The 18070-nt window shown below is 45.8% G+C and overlaps 1 protein-coding gene across 1 annotated transcript in view; it reads right to left on the bottom strand.

Moving 5' to 3' along the window:
• RNF212 (ring finger protein 212) overlaps window positions 1-18070 on the bottom strand; it is a 472806-nt gene that overhangs the window by 322284 nt on the left and 132452 nt on the right. Inside the window, exon 3 of the mRNA XM_086964465.1 lies at window positions 3834-3908. Within this exon, the coding sequence (XP_086820591.1) occupies window positions 3834-3908 (75 nt within the window). The remainder of the gene's footprint in view (window positions 1-3833; window positions 3909-18070) is intronic.

The raw sequence follows: 18070 nt of genomic DNA, 5'->3' as shown, positions 1-18070 counted from the left end.
TATAGCGTTTGTTATTCCTTTTTCCATTTCAGTCCTTGTTTAAAGATTGCAAAATTGCTTTTATGGATAACACTTACTATGTGCCTATACCTACCTAACTGTCCCCAGATTCGCAACATCAGTTACCTATTGAGCTCAATGCTCCGATAAGTACCTGTGCCACTGTGGACTTTTACTGTGGACACGTAGTTCCCAAACATTAGTAGTGGAAGGAAATACTTGATCCAGTCAAAAAGTGGAAGGATATAAGATCCAGTCAAAAAGTGGAAGGATACACTTGATCCAATCAAAAGGAAGTGAAAGAACAAAGAGGAAAAGTACTAAATGAGGAGCAGGAAACAGGAAAAGACAAGAAAGCAATCCATTTGTGAGCAACAAGCTGACTGAAAGCACATACTGTAGTACTGCAAGTAGTGCTGTCTGCAAAAGATGGATGAAGCAGTCTATGGCGATACCAAAATGTTGTCACTAAGAGTAAAATGTTCTGAGCTGAGCCATGGAGGATGAAATTGAAAACAATGGGAAGACAGTAAGTTATTGTACTATGAGTATGGGGAGGAATGCAGTAAACTGCTGGCCTGGAAAACCAAAGCAGAACTCGCTAAAAAATAACATCATAAAAATTTGAGATCCAGAAACTGGTTAATTGTTTAAGGAGGATTTACATATGGAACAGGCCTTTGTATATTTTCTTTTTTTTAATGTGTGCACTGACGATAGATTAGCAACCGTGGAACAGATTCAACAATATTTTGGAGAAATAAACTGGCCAGACATAAAAGTAGCTTCAAAACAATACCTCTGTTCTGAGATCAGTGCAGAAGACGTGTGTAAGACAATCAGTAAACTGAAGAAAGGGAAGGCTGCCGGCCCTGATAACCTCCCAAATAAACTATATAGGACTTTGAAAGAAGAACTGGCCCCTGTATAGCGAGGTAATAAATGGAGCCTTTTTAGAAGATAAAGAACTCTCGCTATCTTGGAAGGAGGCCACGAGTAATATAATTTTAAAACCCAAAAAGGATCCCAAATTATGTGAATCGTACAGGTGGATTTCTCTTTTAAATTGTGAAGATAAAATATATAGGAAGATAATAACGAATCGTATGGGGAGAAGGTCACCAGCTGATTAATATATGAAGATAAAAAGGGTTATAATAGAGGTAGACAGCTACACGATCTTTTGCATGAGTTGATTGGAGCAAAAGATATGGCCATAATTGAAAAAATTCTTACTTTTTACGTGGCCAAGGCATTCAATAGGGTTAGATGGCCTTTTTTACAATGGGCTATTAAACCACACAATTTTGGGGCGATCTTATCTAGAGCGGTGACATCTATTTATAAAAACCCTACTACCAAGATTTTAGTAAATGGAAACGATACAAAGCAAATAGCTATTAGAAAAGGGAAACATAGCGGTTGCCCTTTGTCACCCTTGCATTTTAACCTGTATATTGAACCCGTGGCAAATGAAAATAGAGCAAAGCCAAACATTATCCCATTTAAATGTAAAGGTTGGGAGAAAAAAGTGGCCTTATATGCCTAAGAAGAATTTGGGACGGTCTCAGGATACCCTGTTAAATCAACAAAAAACTGAAATTATCGAGTGGAATACTCAGTATTTTAGCCCACTAGTGAAACAGGAGATGAGATATTTAGGAATTCAGGTGGTGCAAGACCATGATAAACTGCCTCAAACTAATTTTAACAAGGCAGCGATAGAAACTAAATTTAAGGTCTGAAGTAGCCTTCTGCCTTACTTTCAAGGAAGATCGAATTTACCTAAAATGTCCATACTCCAGAAATGTACATTTATTTTTGACACAATACCACTGAGGTTTAAGGTGGAGGTTTTTAAGAAACTTCAAGGAGAAATGAGCAGTTTTATTTGGTCTGCTAAGGGGGTAAGAATAGCCTGGGGGAAGGAACACCATAGTATTGCTAGTTCGGATTTTCTCCTTAATTACACAGGTGTTTAAGTTTAAGACTTTTAGATCTCTATTTTTGGACAGCTCTCCTCTTTAAAGCAATGAACAGGGACGTCCCCATAAGGGCTGATTTTTTTTCTTTTTAAATTCAGTCACCCCAAGAACTTTAAAAAGGTTATGCTCATATACTCTGGAGCCTCGTGGGAAAAAAAAATCTCCCATCCAGGGAATGGCAGAATTTGGCCGAAACTCGGTCTTAAAGAGTAAAGACAAGAAGCCAAAATTACTCAAATTACAGGGGCGGAACGAAACATTCTACCCAGCGCTAGTTTCTGGATGAAAGACCTGTCATTCTCTGAAAATCTTAGATCCTGTGAAGTAACCGAATCTCAGCAGCAACAGGGCGGCTTCGCCAGAACAGATTGGTTCCTTCTTTAGGTTCTTGGTAATAACTGAAGATATGGGGTTGTCCTTCAAATGTATATATAGTACTTTCTGCAGGCAGTCAGCTGCCTGGCGTAGGTCTTTGTATGTTGATAGACCACCTTTTAAGAACTGGGAAATATGTTGTTTAATTTCTTTATAGCACTATCTACTTGTCTAAGAGTCCCTAAAGTGTAATTCCAAAGATGTGTTTAACTTTACATTTATGTTAGCGGTGGATGTTCTCTAACAAATTGCCGTGTAATTTTAGGAGCTTGTTTCGCTGATCATGGTATGCTTATCATTCCAGATCTCTCTTCCTGCAGCACGAATCCCTGGCTTATTTGTCCATTCTGAACCTTTGTAGGCATAGCAATACAGAGTCTATGCTATATAAAGGTGGTCATCTGGAGGCATCCTGTACTTTCAGAATTTGGCACCCAGCATGAATCTAAGGCAGGCTTGTCCAACGAGTAGCTTGTGAGCTACTGGTAGCTCTCCAGCTACTAAATTTGAAGCTTTTACTTGGTTGAAATTTTGCATGTGTGCCAAAACTGTGCTTTAAAGCCAAAATGTGTGTATTTTCTTAACTCAAACTGATGTTTCGAGAAAAATCGCTGAATTTTCTAGATATATTTAAAGCTGTTCTTTAGGTGATAAAATAAATCATGAGGAGAGACTAATTACGAATATACTTACTCTTATGCTGGGGCATTGCAGCCATGGATGTTTTATATTCCGTTGTTAGAAACATTTCACATCGGTAAAGTCTTTATTACATTAATCCTGACAGCCTGTCTGATGCATTGAGGTGATCACTGCTAGTAATAAATACAGCAGCCGCTAACGTAATCTTGTGTGATATGGTCACTATTACAACTCTGAAAATAATAGTAGCTCACAATGATTTCATTGAACATAAGTAGCTCTTATTACACAAAGAATTGGAGCCCCCTGTTCTAAGGTAACCGCAGCCTCCTCCCCATAAATCCTATTCAAGGGGGAAATACTTTTTAATACGTTTTTCAAAGTAGTGCCTGTTCCTTGGAGGATCATGAGCTGCTTAAAAAAAGTATTCCACTTTGGGAATGTGAACACAAGGATGGAGGTCTGCTATTCTTTTTAGGTCACCATCACTGTTTTCGTAGCAGCTGCCCCTGCGATCATTAGGCAGGTCATTTTTCTGACACTTAGCCAATGAGTATTTTGTAACGTAGCCTACTAGCACATAGGTCGTATTGCAAACTGACAGGCACGGCACTAAAAGTTTGTTTACAATGTGTGCCGCCCTGTCTGTTAGTACATCAAACCTTTGTTCCTTACTTGAACTAAAACCTTTGGTCCGTGCACTGGTCAAACTGAAATTCAAAATGTTATTTACAGTAGCCCAAGGACATTCAAAATAAGTAAAGGACCTATTTTTAGAAATTGGACAAAATCCCCAACTAAATAATGTGAATCATAATTTATGTCACTTACCTGTGCAAATTCTTTTGAGTATTTCTTGCATAGCAAGTTGACATCCATGAAAAAAGATTTGACATCAGGACTGAGCTGTTGAGACAGGAAGATTGTGTAAGGAACAAAAATTGGAGCTGCGTGAAAATGCACAATTATGAACAATATCTGATTGTATGCTACAGGTAGTACTCGACTCTTGAATCTAAAACCTACAAATCAAAATTCACTCAAGACTACCCTGTGTTATTCATCAAGTTTCTCTTCTCACTTACCTATGCTGAAGCAGCTAAACTGCACCCGAGGTAAGCTTTCAGGATCAAGCCCTAATGTCACTTTAAAGCAACAGTTCTCATTTGCATTTTGCGATGGGAGGTCAATTTGATTGTGTAGACAAAGGTCTATGTGGCAAGCTGCATGAGTGTGGGTACACATGATCCTGTGCGTATTATCGCATGCTACTGCTGAATCTAGCGGTAGCTGTCCAGAAAAGGAGCTGTATTTCTTGGGATACACATGGGAGTCGAGAAACCATTGTGTGCAAGGTCTCTATTTAAGCCGACTACAACCTTCCTACATTGCTAGTCAATTATCAGTAAACACCAACTGAGTTGTAGCAGCTTTGAAAGACTGTAGCATTCCAAGTCTAACTGAACGGTTCTGGGAAGTCTGTAGATCTTCATCACAATATGCAATGCTACCCATTAAGAAGGCCAGTAGGAGACATCAAACTAATGTCAGAAAACCATAGGACTGCAAAGTAGCATTAGGGGTGTATATGGGAATGCCCACTCGCTACATTGAGACTTCTGGACTCGTGAATTATTACACTATTTGAATGAGAGCTATTTGATTTTGAATGATCAAGGTTGTTGTGGGATGGTACCAGGCATCGCATATCTGGTCACAATAAGTACCAGTGTATGTAAGTATTGTTTCCACCGACCCACACAGTATAGGAGGCAACACAATGGCCTTCATTGGATGTTTCCTTCATACAGTTTGATTATCTGAGCAGACTGAAAGCTATGCTGTTACACAAAGATGTAGCCTTAACCTCAGCCTGAGACATGTTTGAGCTCTAGGTTGTAAGGTCTTCGGCTGAGATACAGGGGTTAGTCCGAAATAATTTACGGCTCCATTTCAGAGAAATGGTACATCGTATCTTTAAAATGTCTGATAGAAGTAGGATCATACACCTATTCAAGAGCATAGGTTCCAGACTACTGAGCACCTTATAGACAATCTTCGGAGTTATTCCAGCATTTATACACTCCGTATTGGGAAGCGTTTTTGGAGGCCTTGCGCTGGTCCTTCTACTTGTAATGGGTATTCTGGTTTTAATTCTACTGTGCAATGGACAGCCCAGTTCCACCAGAGATGGAAAAAGCACTCCTTGTGTGACGTTGCTGTGAACGCATGGTACTCCATCTGGGCGCATCTTAGCTTTGGGAGCTAAGCGAGCATTGGTTCCTAACGTCCAGATCAGTCTGGGTCTACTGCATCTTTCCTATGCTACGCTGCCTATTCTGTGGATACGAATGTGTGTTGGACATATGTCTAACAAAACCATTGGTTGCATCACCAAACATTGATGTACGACAGGATCCCTAAAGGCCCACGTATTAGTGTCCTCAGCGTAGTCCCATGTTGATGAAGGCATTCTTAGAGCCTCCACGGATAGCTTCAGCTCCTGTTGGAATGAAACTGGCTCTACAACAAGCACACAGGTACTGAGTGTTTCATCAACGGCTGCTGTGTGAAGTGAAGATGATCACCTTTGCTCCATTGACCTGATACAAGGTGTTGTAGGGTCAGTCATCTGCGAATGCGAGAGACAGTGATGTTGCATCTCCCACACAGGACACAAACATTTGGCTCTCCGTGTGAAGGGAACACTTCAGCCTTTTTCCAAAACAATTCAAATTGGAATTCGAAAACATTGTATGGTTTTATTTTTTCTCTCCTGCTCTCACTGAGCACCATGGCTTTTGATGTGTTCAGTGGGTCTAGCAGTATATTGACTATTTTAGAGGACTTATACAGCTTTTGAAACTTTTTTTTTCCAAAACAAAATGTATTCTTTTTTAGGGGCACAAGATGGGCAATGCCCGGGGGCGCTAGAGGGCGTACGGCAAGATGGCCGCACTGCTGTGAGGCTTTGCATGACCGAGTAAATATCCGTAAAATATCTGCTGCATCCTGGGCCCCTGAGGTTTTTGGAACACCTGTTGTGCGATACTGTTCGGCTCTTGAATCAGCTGTACTAATTAGAAGCGCCTCTGCCCTGCCCTTTACACTGAATTGAGACGTCTGGTCATCCTCGCGCGGGGCCTGCAAATGGCGGCCGATGAACTCCTGCAGACTGCTGCGCTGTGAGGCAACCTGCGCCCTGTCAGCGCGATTACTGTTTGAGAGTGCTGAGCCAGCAGTGATTTTTGCTGACACATAGCGGCCTCCGCAGGAGACGTGATTGGGGTATCCCTGCTCCAGAGGCGGATGGCGGGGAGGCCTGTGAGCTGAGGCGACTGAGCTGTAGACGAGACTTGCAGCGGCCGGAGGGGACCAGAGGTGGCGGAGGATCGGTCCCGGATTTCCCGAATAACGGCCCCCATTAGCGCCAGATGCGGTGAGTGGGCTGGCATGCCTAACTACCCGGGCTGTGGAGGCAGGATCGGGCCAGGGACGGGGCTTTGCCCGGCTCGCTGGGTCTGGTGCGGGGCAGTGGAGAACACCGGAGGGAAGGCCGGAGTATTGTGGGCTGGCGGTCAGTGGGGACCCCCCCCCCCATACCACCCCCTACCCCCCCCAAAACTCGGAGGAGGATGCAGAGGCTGATGGGCACCCCACGCTGGAGGCCACATTGGCGGGAATGTAGCAGACCCTGCAAATCGATAGAGGGGGGTATGGCGGCTGTAAAATACAGACTTGAGCACATGTCCTCGCAGTTAGAAAAACAAAGCGCGCACATGGAGGAAGTGGAGCAGAGGGTCTCGGCTACGGAGAATTGTCTGTTCACGGTCACGGATAAAGCGCTGAATATGGAAAAGGTCCTCTCTCTCATACAGGCGAAAAACGAGTATTTGGAAGCGCGGTCCCGACGCAACAACATCCGCATTACGGGACTGCCGGAGTCCTCGAATGTGAGAAGAATGGAAACCTATATGGAGCGCCTTATCACGGACATCTTTGGTACGGAACAGTTGTCTAACATGTTCAGAGTGGAACGTGCCCACCGATAGCTGGCTGCTCGCCCTGTCCCTGGGGCCCCCTCCCCGTCCCATCATAGCTCGGAATTTCAACTACAGGGACAGGGACACCATTCTACGCCTGCCACGGGAGAAGGGGAAGATTGAGCACCAAGGGAACTCACTTGCTTTTTTCCCAGATTTTACGGTCGCCGTCCAGGTCGCAAGGAGGGAGTTTGGCGCGGTAAAGCAGTTTCTGCGCACGGAGTCGGTCCCATATGCTATGCTATATCTGGCCCACCTTCGCATCTGTGCAGTAGCTGACAATAAAATATTCTCTTCCCCAAAGGCTGCAATGGATTATGCAAAAAAACTGAAACGTAGGAAGCAAGACTCTGAGGCACCCGAGAGGGAAGGTCAGGAGGATGCTGAGTATTGAAGGTTTTGTATTGGGGGATTATTGTGACTCCACTTGAGTTAATCAGCTTGTATTTGTATGACTCTTCATGTTATTGGGATTTGTTTAGGATCACACCTTCCTAATAATGATGTTGCTATGCAGCAGGCCTCTATGGGCGGGGGAACGCTGGGGAGGTATTGCTTGTCTGTTGCCCTGCAATTAGGTGTGCGCCTTAACTCTCTGACCTTCCTCTGATTATTGGGGTGTTGGCTGAATATGGGAGGTTTCAGTTTAATTTTTGCTCACAAGCTATACAACTTTTTCATTGTCCCCGAGGCCAGCGACCTTACCTATGATCTAGTTTCTGATGGCTCCCTCTACCATGCTAGAGTACACAGGATTTGTCAGGTGGAGCTGGGATGTTTATACATTGCCCGCTTGGTCAACTCCTGCTATGCGGGAGAACTGCGCTTCAGTGCCCCCTATATATGGGTGTACCCCAAATTTTACTCTGTTGTAATGAGGGGGGTGGTTAGGTTGGGTTCTGGGATGGCTTTGGCAGAGTTGGGGGGCTGAAGTGGGTGGTGGGTGGGCCGGGGCGGGACTGGGGTTGTATGGGAGTTCTTTGTTCTCTGCCAGGCATACAGTTATGTTGTGCAACATTTGCTGCAGCTTATGGTCTCCATGCTATGAATACAATGTTTGCTGCTTCATTTCCCTGCCACCCGGTAATGGGTAGTTCCATTAAATTTGCTACTTGGAATGTCTGCGGATTAAATTCTCCACTGAAGATTAGGATGGTGTTTGCAGGCTTGGACCGTATGGGAGTGAATGTCGCTCTCCTGCAGGAAATGTTGAGGCACGCTGGGCCAGTGTGCGTGTCTTCCTCGTACTCCTCGTACTACAGGGGTGCTCACTTTGGTGAAGAAAGGTGTTCCCTTCATAGTACTTAAGGTGGGCACGGATGATAATGGTAGGATTGTGATATTGCATTGTCGGCTGGGTGGAGAGAGTGTGCTTTTGGTGAACATCTATGGGCCGAATGTGGATGACCCAGCATTCTTTTCGTATGTGTGGCGTAGGATTCTGCTGCTCCCGCCTGCTGAAATTATTTGGGGTGGGGATTTTAATCTGTATGTGGATGCGGTTAAGGATCGGCATGGTTCGGGTGAGACTCGGCAAAAAAGTGCATCAGAAGTGTTGTGGGGTCTTATTGATGCTGGGCATGTACAGGACAACTGGCGGTTGCGCCATCCAGAAGCATGTGAGAGTACGTGTGTTTCCACTGGGCTCGGCTCATTGTCCCGTATTGATTACCGTACTGGTTGATTTCTGGTGCAGTTGGCCATTGGGTTAAGAGTGTTGCCCATAGGGCCACAACACTTTCCGATCATGCCCCAGTACTTATGGAGTTGACTTTGCCGGAATATGTGACGCCACAGTTTGCCTGGCGGCTTCAGCTATCGGAGCTTAAGGACCCAGTGTTCAAAGAAACTTTTGAGGAGGCGATCGAGAATTATTTTAAGGAGAATGAGGGCACAGTGGATAGTGCGGGGGTCCTCTGGGAGGCCTTCAAAGTTACCATTAGTGGTACATGCATAGGCGTGCAGGCGAGGGTGCTACGGGATCTTCGGCGCCGGGTACGGAAGCTGGCGGAAGATATCACTGTCCTGGAGGGAGCCTTTGATGAAGATCCAACTGCGGATAAGCTAGCTCAGATACGTGAACTCGTTGCTGAACATAACAACACTGTAGACCAGGAGATACTCTGGGCGTCTGATAGCACGATATTATGGCGAGGGTGGGCGGCCTAGCCGCTCTCTCGCCCAGAAGCTGAGCGAACCCCGAAGCCAGGAGCAAATAAATGAACTCATTGATGACGCAGGCGAATCCCATCACTCGATTGAAGAGCTTGGCGATATAGTGCTGACATTTTATAAGGGTCTTTATGCTGCCAGAGACTCCCCTTCAACTGCGGAGACGAATTACTATCTAGACAATGTGGCGCTGGGCTGGCGGTCCCAGACACACCGTGGATATTTGGTGCAACCGTTTGGCAAGGAGAACGTGCGGGAGGCTATAATGGCTCTACCTACAAGTAAAGCCGCTGGACCAGACTGGCTTCCCAGTGAATTTTACAAGGCGTTTGCTACAGTGTTAGCCCCACGGTTGCTAGAGGTCCATGTGGAGGCCCATGATAGCGGGATCTTGCCCCCGTCGCTTCAGGGCCTTACTGGTCACCCTTCTGAAGCCTGACAAGCCCCCTAACCAGTGTGGGTCGTACAGGCCACTCTCCATCATCAATATTGATACTAAAATGTTGGCTAAAAGGATTGCCACTAGACTCCAACCCTTGGTGCCCTTGCTGGTCTTACCGGATCAGTCTGGCTTTGTGATGTAGAGATCCACCACGCAAAACCTCCGCACGCTATTCTCTATATTGCATTACTTTGACTCTGATTTTCAAGCCGTTCAAGTGCTTCGACCCTGCAAAGGCGTTTGAATCTATCCAAGGGTGCTACATGTTTACGGTTCTCAACAGAATGGGTTTCCCTCCCTTCTTTGTGCAGTGGATCCAGATTTTTTTATAACAGGCCGGTCGCCACAATACGTTAATGGCAGGGTCTCTTCCTTATTATCTATAGAAAGAGGTACGCGTCGGGGATGCCTTCTGTCGCCCATACTCTTTTCTTTGGTGATTGAACCCCTGGCGTGCAAACTTCGTCAAAAACATTCCGCCGCGGCTCTGCGTTTTCGACAGCGCCTGCTCACTGTCTCGCTTTATGCGGATGATATGCTGCTCTACGTTCGGGAACCATCGGCCCATCTTTTAATATTGTTGAGGGAATATGTCCAATTTGAGAGGTTTTCTGGTTTGAGCATCAATTGGTCCAAATCTGTGGTCTTTCAACTTACGGAGGGAACGAGAGAGATTGAACTAGATTTCCCGCTGCACTGGACTTCTGAGCCGGTAAAATATTTGGGGGTGATGATTCATAGGGATCCTGCTGTAGTGATCACTGAAAATTATGGGCGCGTCGTTATGCGTATAATGGAGCAAGCTAAAAGGTGGGCACGTCTCCCCTTGTCGCTGGCAGATAGGATTGCGGTCGTAAAAATGGTGTTCATGCCAAGGATGCTGTTCTTTTTTTATTAACAAGTTGTATAAGTGAAACCAGAGAGACTCTGGTATCATCCCTTATTGGCACTCACTAATATCGTGTCTCCTTAGTGAAGAAAACACTTCCAAACGATTTTCGTTGTATACTTCATTTATTTCATAATTTTCATTTTTGTTTGTGTAGTTGCTTGTCACATCTCATCATGATTGTAATCATTCATAAATCAGGCATTATCAAAAAAGCATATCCAATGCATTTCGGGCATTGAGGTGGCATGCCCTTCATCAGGGAATTGACACTAAAAAATAATGATATACATGGACATTAGGGTCAATGATTTTGCATAATATTTACATCTTTAAACATAGTAAACAATGTCCTATCAATTTATGCTCCCAAGGTTATCAAGTCATTGTAACGTGCTTGTCATGCATATTGATGTGAAAGAATGATGTGGGGAGGTGAGTTAGGAATCGTGGTATGGGTCAAACACAAAAAGTATGTCGTTCACTTACAAGCCTGTCGTGAACCTTGTCGAGGTGATCTGGATGGAGGTAAAAAAATGGAAAACACTCGTCAACGGAATACGATCCGTAATATTAGCGTTCACGACTGAACTGTGCGCTCTGTTCGGTACTGGGGTGAGCATAGAGACTAACCTGAGATTTGTATGACTCGCGTCTTGTCCGGAACTCGTCCTTTGAATTCGCCGGTAAAACGAAACAGTATCCGGCGTTCTTAAGATTAACAGTGGTTACCGCGGTCCTCAAACATATAAGGATACTTCGCATACCCTTCCCGATTCACCATATTTATCCTTTAATGATCTATGAACCCGACATGATCATTACTCGCAAGTCTTTCTTCGGTCTTTAGTATCACGTAACCGGTCACATGACCGCGGTAACCACTGTCTGTCATTTCTCACAGCACACCTCCAGGCTTTCCGCCTCAGGAGGAGAATCAAACAGCAAACCAGCATTTGTCTGGGGGGGTAAGAAATAGTGATGCAGGTGGGATCTCCTTGTGCAACCATTTGAGCGGGGCGACTTTGAAGCTCGGGATCTTCGTTTGTATTATCTTTGCGCGCAGTCGCACTTTGCCCATTACTGGCATTTCCTGCATCGTTTTCAGCCGCATGTGGCCATCGAGGCTGACGGGTTCCTTCTCCTTCAGGTACAGGCTATGGTTCTCTCTGGTGGCTCAGGTGGGCCTAGGCAGGAAATTACCCCCCCGTTGTGCACGTCTTGGGCATGGAGAGCTCTGGCTGCTAGCGCTTAGGTCCCATATTTATAAGCTCCTCTGTTGCCCATCACTTTGCTTCCAGGGATTTCGGCTGCTCGAGAACCCGCTACATTGAAGAAGCTTGCGGCTGCGAGCATAATCCGGTTGGGTGTTCAATACACGGGGGGAAGATTCAAAACCCTTGATGAGGCCCAGAATAACGTTACTCAGCCCTTTATGTTTCGCTTCATGTATGTCGGGGTACGGCAAGCCGTACTAACTGTATATCGGAACTTTCCGGAGGAGCAGATGACACTTCGGGCATTACAGACAATGCTGACCGGGGTGAGCCGTAAGGGGCTCATCACAAGGCTCTACTATACTTCTCAGCGGGAGCAGGAGTTTGAAGATGAACAATAGTTACTTACCTGTAATCTGTGATTCTCCAGTATTGGTGTCTTTCATAGATTCACATGCCTGAATCATTCCCCGTCGGAGTGGGAGTCCCACGGTACATAAAAAAGGAATAATATGCCATAATAACATAGGAAAAGCTAGTAATTCCCAACCAGGAAGTAAAGTAGCCCAAGCTACAGGAGAAAAAACTTCCACACTCATGTCATTTTGTATAGCCCAAACTGCAGCCAATCAGGTGACAGCACCCATCAGAAGGTTCTCCCCAGAGGCTCAGGCTCTCAGATTTTCTCATAAGGAGTGATGGTAAACCAATGTAACCTAAGAGTCTCTGAGGGGAGGTGGGCGGGTTGCATGTGGCGATGAAAAACACCAATACTGGAGAACCACAGATTACACGTAAGTAACTATTGTTCTTCTCCAGTATTAGGGGTGTCTTTCATAGATTCACATGCCTGAATCAGAGTAGATAGCAGTACATATCCGTGCTTGGTAGACGCTATTTGTAGCATAAGCTTATGAATATGAGATGCACATAACCATGAAATATAAATATACAATCCCATCACTAAAAGCATGATAAAATGCAGGTACTTGAGCATGTGCATAATAATAATAAGCATAACAAGCGTCTGACAGCAGTAAGAGGAGGAGGAGGAAGGAAACCGAGGCTCACCTTATTTGAAAAGATTACGCAGAACTGCTTGACCCATTGAAGCATTGATCTCGCTGGCTGCATCCAAACAGTAGTGTTTGGTGAAAGTATGACGACTGGCCCCAGTTGCTGCTCTGCAGATGTGCTGGAGAGGGACTCCAGCGAAAAGAGCAGTTGAGGAAGACACTGCCCTCGTAGAGTGCGCTCTAGGAGCTGCTTGCAAAGGTCATCCTGCTTGTGTATGGCAAAAGTCGATAGCTGCAGAGATCCATCTTGCAATTGTTTGCTTAGATACTGCTTGGCCTGTACGAATCCTACCATAGGCGATAAACAGTATCAGATTTGCGTAGCGTAGATGTTCTTTGTAAATAGAACTTCAGACATCTTTTAATGTCCAGTGTATGCAATGCCCTTTCCGCAGGGGATTGTAGGTTAGGAAAGAATGTCTTCAAGGATTACAGGCTCGTTCAGGTGGAAGTCCGAAGGCACTTTAGGTATGAACTTCGGATTCGTGCGGAGCACCACTGAGTCATTTGTAAATTGTAAAAAAGGAGGATGAACTGTGAAAGCCTGAATATCACTGACTCTTCTAGAGGAAGTCTAAGCCAATAAAAGCGACATCTTCCACGTAAGGAATTTCAATCGGCTCTGTGGATAGGTTCAAAGGGATGGCGCATGAGTTGCGCTAACACTACATTGAGGTAGCACGATGGTGGTGGACGACGTACCGGAGGGAACATTCTGAAAGGCCCTTTGAAGAATTGTTGTATAATTCTTGAAGAGTAAAGAGAAGTGGACCCATCTTGTCCATATCTTGAAATCGCTGCTAGGAAAACCTTTAGGGTTGCATGAGACAATCCCGATCTTGTCAGATGTAATAAAAAAAAAAGGCAAGATTTGCTCTGGCTTGGCCAAAAAGGGATGAATTCTAGCCGAAAGACACAGATACAGAAACGTTTCCATTTGAGTCTGTATGTTTTTATTGTAGCAGGTGCTCTTGCTTTGGCTAGTACCTCTTTGCAATCTGCAGGGATGTTTAGATGAGCAAATTCAAGTTACTCAGGCGCCAGACCACTAACCTCAGAGATGCCGGGGCCGGATGGTAAACCTGACCATCCTGGATGGAGAGTAGATCCTGAGTTGGACGCAACTGAATTGGTTCGCACTCCGATAAGGAGAAGGAGCTCGGTGAACCAGTATTGGTGAGGCCATCTGGGGGCAATAAGAATCAGCCGACACAGTTCTTTCTTCATCTACCGCAGAACTCTGGGAACGAATGGTATATGAGGAAAGGCGTAAGCATATATTTGAGACTAGTTGATCGAAACGCTTTCCCCCGAGAGTCTTTGTGGGGATGCTAACTTGCAAAGAACCGGCATTTGCTGTTCTTCCTGGTCGCAAAGAGGTCTAGATCTGGATGACCCCACTGCCGAAAGATCCGATCCACTGTTTGTTGATGAAGTTCCCTCTTGTGAGTGGACACTGTTGTCCTGCGGAGAGTGTCCGCAAGAACGTTCTCCGTTCCCGGCACATGGACCGCCAGAAGATTGATTCTGTGTCGTATTGCCATGCCCTTAGCTCCTGAGCTTCCTGAGACAAAAGGGCCGATCTTGTCCCTCCCTGTTTGTTGACATAGTGCATACTTGTAGTATTGTCTGTGCGATCCACCATTTGTTGATGAAGTTCCCTCTTGTGAGTGAACACTGTTGTCCTGCTGAGAGTGTCCGCAAGAACGTTCTCCGTTCCCGGCACATGAACCTCCAGAAGATTGATTCTGTGTCATATTGCCATGCCCTTAGCTCCTGAGCTTCCTGAGACAAAAGGGCCGATCTTGTCCCTCCCTGTTTGTTGACATAGTGCATACTTGTAGTATTGTCTGTGCGAGCCAATACAGTGGCTCCCTGAATGATTGCGCAAAAGGATTTGACGGCAAGGAAGATGGCTCTCAGCTCCAACAGATTGATGTGCCAACGTTTCTGCTGAGGGCTCCATTTGCCGCTGATTGCCAGTCCTTGAAGATGACCTCCCCAAGCTTCGAGGGATGAGTCTGTGGTGATTGTAAAGTTTGGTGCCTCCTGAAGGAACGTGCAACCCTGTTGCAGGTTCCTTTTTTGTATCCACCAAAGAAGGGTACCCCGAATGCGAGGGGGGATCTGGATGATGTCCTTGAATGAACCGGAGACCTGCAGCCATTGTAGGTTGAGTTCTTCTTGAAGAGGCCTCATTCTGAGTCGGCAAATCGGTATTAACGGAATGCAAGACGATACCATCCCCAGAAAGGATTTGAACTGTCTGACTGAAACTGACTTTTTTGAAAGTAGGTTCCGGGCCATGTCCTGTAATTTTTTTTTGTCTCTTGTCCGACACGAAGGCTTGGAGCAGCTGAGTGTCTAAGGTTGCTCCCAAGAAAGCTCGTCTTTGGGATGGTACCAACTGGGACTTGCTGATGTTGATGGAAAGACCCAGAGATTGAAAGAGAGCTAGAGACTGCTGTAAATGGTTGTCTGTGTCTGCGTAAGAACTGGCCTTGATAAGGCAGTCGTCCAAATAAGGAAATATTTGTATTCCCTCCACCCGGAGGTGTGCTGCTACCGGAGCCAGGACCTTTGTAAATACCCTGGGTGCCGAGCGCAGTCCAAAAGGGAAGGACCTTGAACTGATAATCCCTGCCAGCCACTCTGAATCGCAGGAACTTTCTGTGACGAGGTAAGATGGGGATGTGGAAATACTCATCTTGGAGATCCAAGGTGGCCATGTTGTCTCCAGCCGATAGGAGATGCAGTATTTCTTATGGTGACAGCATTCGGAACGTTAGCTACTTCAAATATTTGTTTAGGGCACGGAGATCTAGAATTGGACGCCATTCTCCGGATTTCTTCTTTACCAAAAAAAATCTGGAGTAGAATCCTGTTCCTCTCAGAGTCCGAGGAACCTACTCAATTGCTCCTTTCTTCAACATCAAATTGATTTGGGCAAACAGATCTTTTAGATGAGCTGGAGGTGGGCCCTTTGGGGGAACTTTTGGAGGAAACTATTCGAATTCGAGGGCATGGCCCTTAGCCACAATGTCCAGGACCCACCTGTCCGATGTTATCGATGACCATTTTGAGTAGAATTTTGATTTTTGTCCTTCAATTTTTACTTGATATTGGGGCAGTAGCGGTGCCAGGTGATAATGCTCATTGTCTTTTATCCTTTCGCGTTAGGCCGGTTTCCTCTTGTTCTGGGAATAACTAGTGTTGCGTTGGCCGTGGGACTGGTAACGCTGGTTTTGTTAGCGTTGATTCCCCTGCCTGTAGGAGGACTGTTGAGTATATCCGCCTCTGTTAGAGGACGATCCATGCCCTCTCGCTCCTCGAAAGAGCGGCTTACGAAATTGTAGGGTGCCCAAGGATTTAGCAGTTTCGGTGTCCTTTTTGATTGTCTGCAGGGCTTCTTCCACTTGCGGACCAAACAGAAACTCTCCGTCATAAGGCATATCAAATAGCTTTGCTTGCGCTTCCTGACGGAATTAAGAGGATCGCAGCCAACCTTGTCTGCGTAAGAAAGCAGCGCCTGCCAATTGCCTGAAACCACTTGAGGCCACATCAACAGCCGAGTCAATGATCTCAGCCAAGATCCTTTCACCTTCCTGCAGGATTTTCTGAGCTTCAGACTTAGAGGGTTCTGGAAGAAACTGGATATATGTCGAGATATTCAACATACCTGCCCAGGATGGCCAATGAGCTGGCAGCTCGGACCGTGGTAGCTGCCATTGTTAACACACGCTTACCAATGGCATCCAAGTGCCTGCCGTCTCTATCCGGTGGGGCTGCAATTGGAGATGAAGGGTTTCTAGATCTCTTTTGTGCAGCTTGAACGATGACCGAATCCAGTTTTGGTTGTCCTATAAGACAAGCAGGGGACTTTTCAGGAGCCTTATATTTTTTATCGATCCTTGGCAGAACCGGAGGTATGGAAGCCAGAGTAGACATAACTTTAATTCCCTCCTTCCAGATGAAGTCTACGATAGGTATAGATTTGACTTGCTTCCTTGGCTGGTCCTTAAAATCATAAATAAAGCATTCCTGCTCTGTATGCTCCATGTCAATGTGGAAGCGCTTCGTAGCCCGCTCCATTAGAAAGTGGAATCCACCCACGTCCACTGGAGGTGAATCAGAGGTAACCGGTGGTGAAGGAGAAGGAGTTTGCACCTGGTAATCCTCCCACTCCGACATCAAGGATCTGTCATCGACTTCTCCTTCTTCTCTTTCTTCTCCGTCAGAAGAATGGGGTTCGCCCGGCTGATTGGACGATGCAGGTGGAGGGGAGCTTGGAGGTATGAAATCAGGTCTAGGCGTTTGTACCACAGGTGTAGGAGATACAGAGCCTGTTGACTCCAATGGCGAGAAAACGCCTATAATAGTCATCCAGCATGCATTGAAGGTTGGTAAGCAATGCTATTGGTACCTGAGCTGAGGGGACATTTGTCACAGGCGAATGCACTTGCTCAGGTGAATGCTGATCTTCTTGATCGTCCTCCTGATATTTAATGTTTAACTCGGAAGGACTTGTCGCCGTTCCAAATGTTTGCTCAATAACAGAATCCTCCTCACTCTCTTCAGAATCCAGTAACTTGTGTGGAACCTGTAGAGGCACTCTTTGTGGTGAGATGTGTAGAAGAGATAAAGGTTCTAAACTAGAATCACGTCTTTGAAGTAAAGACGGTCTTGGTGTTGACATGAACGCCGTAGACGGCGACCAAACTTGTAAAGTGGTACAAGAAGATAGTTGTGGCGTCGACGGGGCCCCACCAAAGGGCTCGTCAACCTTGGTTTGGTGGCAGACGACGACGAGGTCTTCGTTGATGGTAGAGTTATTATCATCGACAATGGTGGCTCCGTTGACGGCGGTGTCTCCATAGACGACGGTGTCTTTGTCGACGACGGTGCCTTCGTCGACAATGGTTTCTTCGCCAACGATACCTTACTCAACGGAATCTTCTTTAGCTTGGCCGTCGACGCAGCACCGACGACGGCAGAAGAAGAAGACTCTGCCGTCGACGAGATCGGTCTAACAGATACATAGACCATCGTCAGCGATGAAGACGCTGTTGACATAATCATCTCAGGTTTAGGAAAGGAAAAAGATAGCGTATACGTGGACGTAGCGTCGACGGAGATCTTCGTTGACGAAGGAGTCGACGACGGCATCGTCGACGACAGGGTCTGTTTCTGAGGTAAAGACTTCTCAAAAGATGTTTGAGGTAATTTCTT

The sequence above is a fragment of the Lissotriton vulgaris genome, chromosome 3_2, assembly GCF_964263255.1.
Source record: "Lissotriton vulgaris chromosome 3_2, aLisVul1.2, whole genome shotgun sequence".
In the NCBI taxonomy this organism is placed as follows: domain Eukaryota; kingdom Metazoa; phylum Chordata; class Amphibia; order Caudata; family Salamandridae; genus Lissotriton; species Lissotriton vulgaris.
This window is presented reverse-complemented; position numbering and strand designations above follow the sequence as displayed.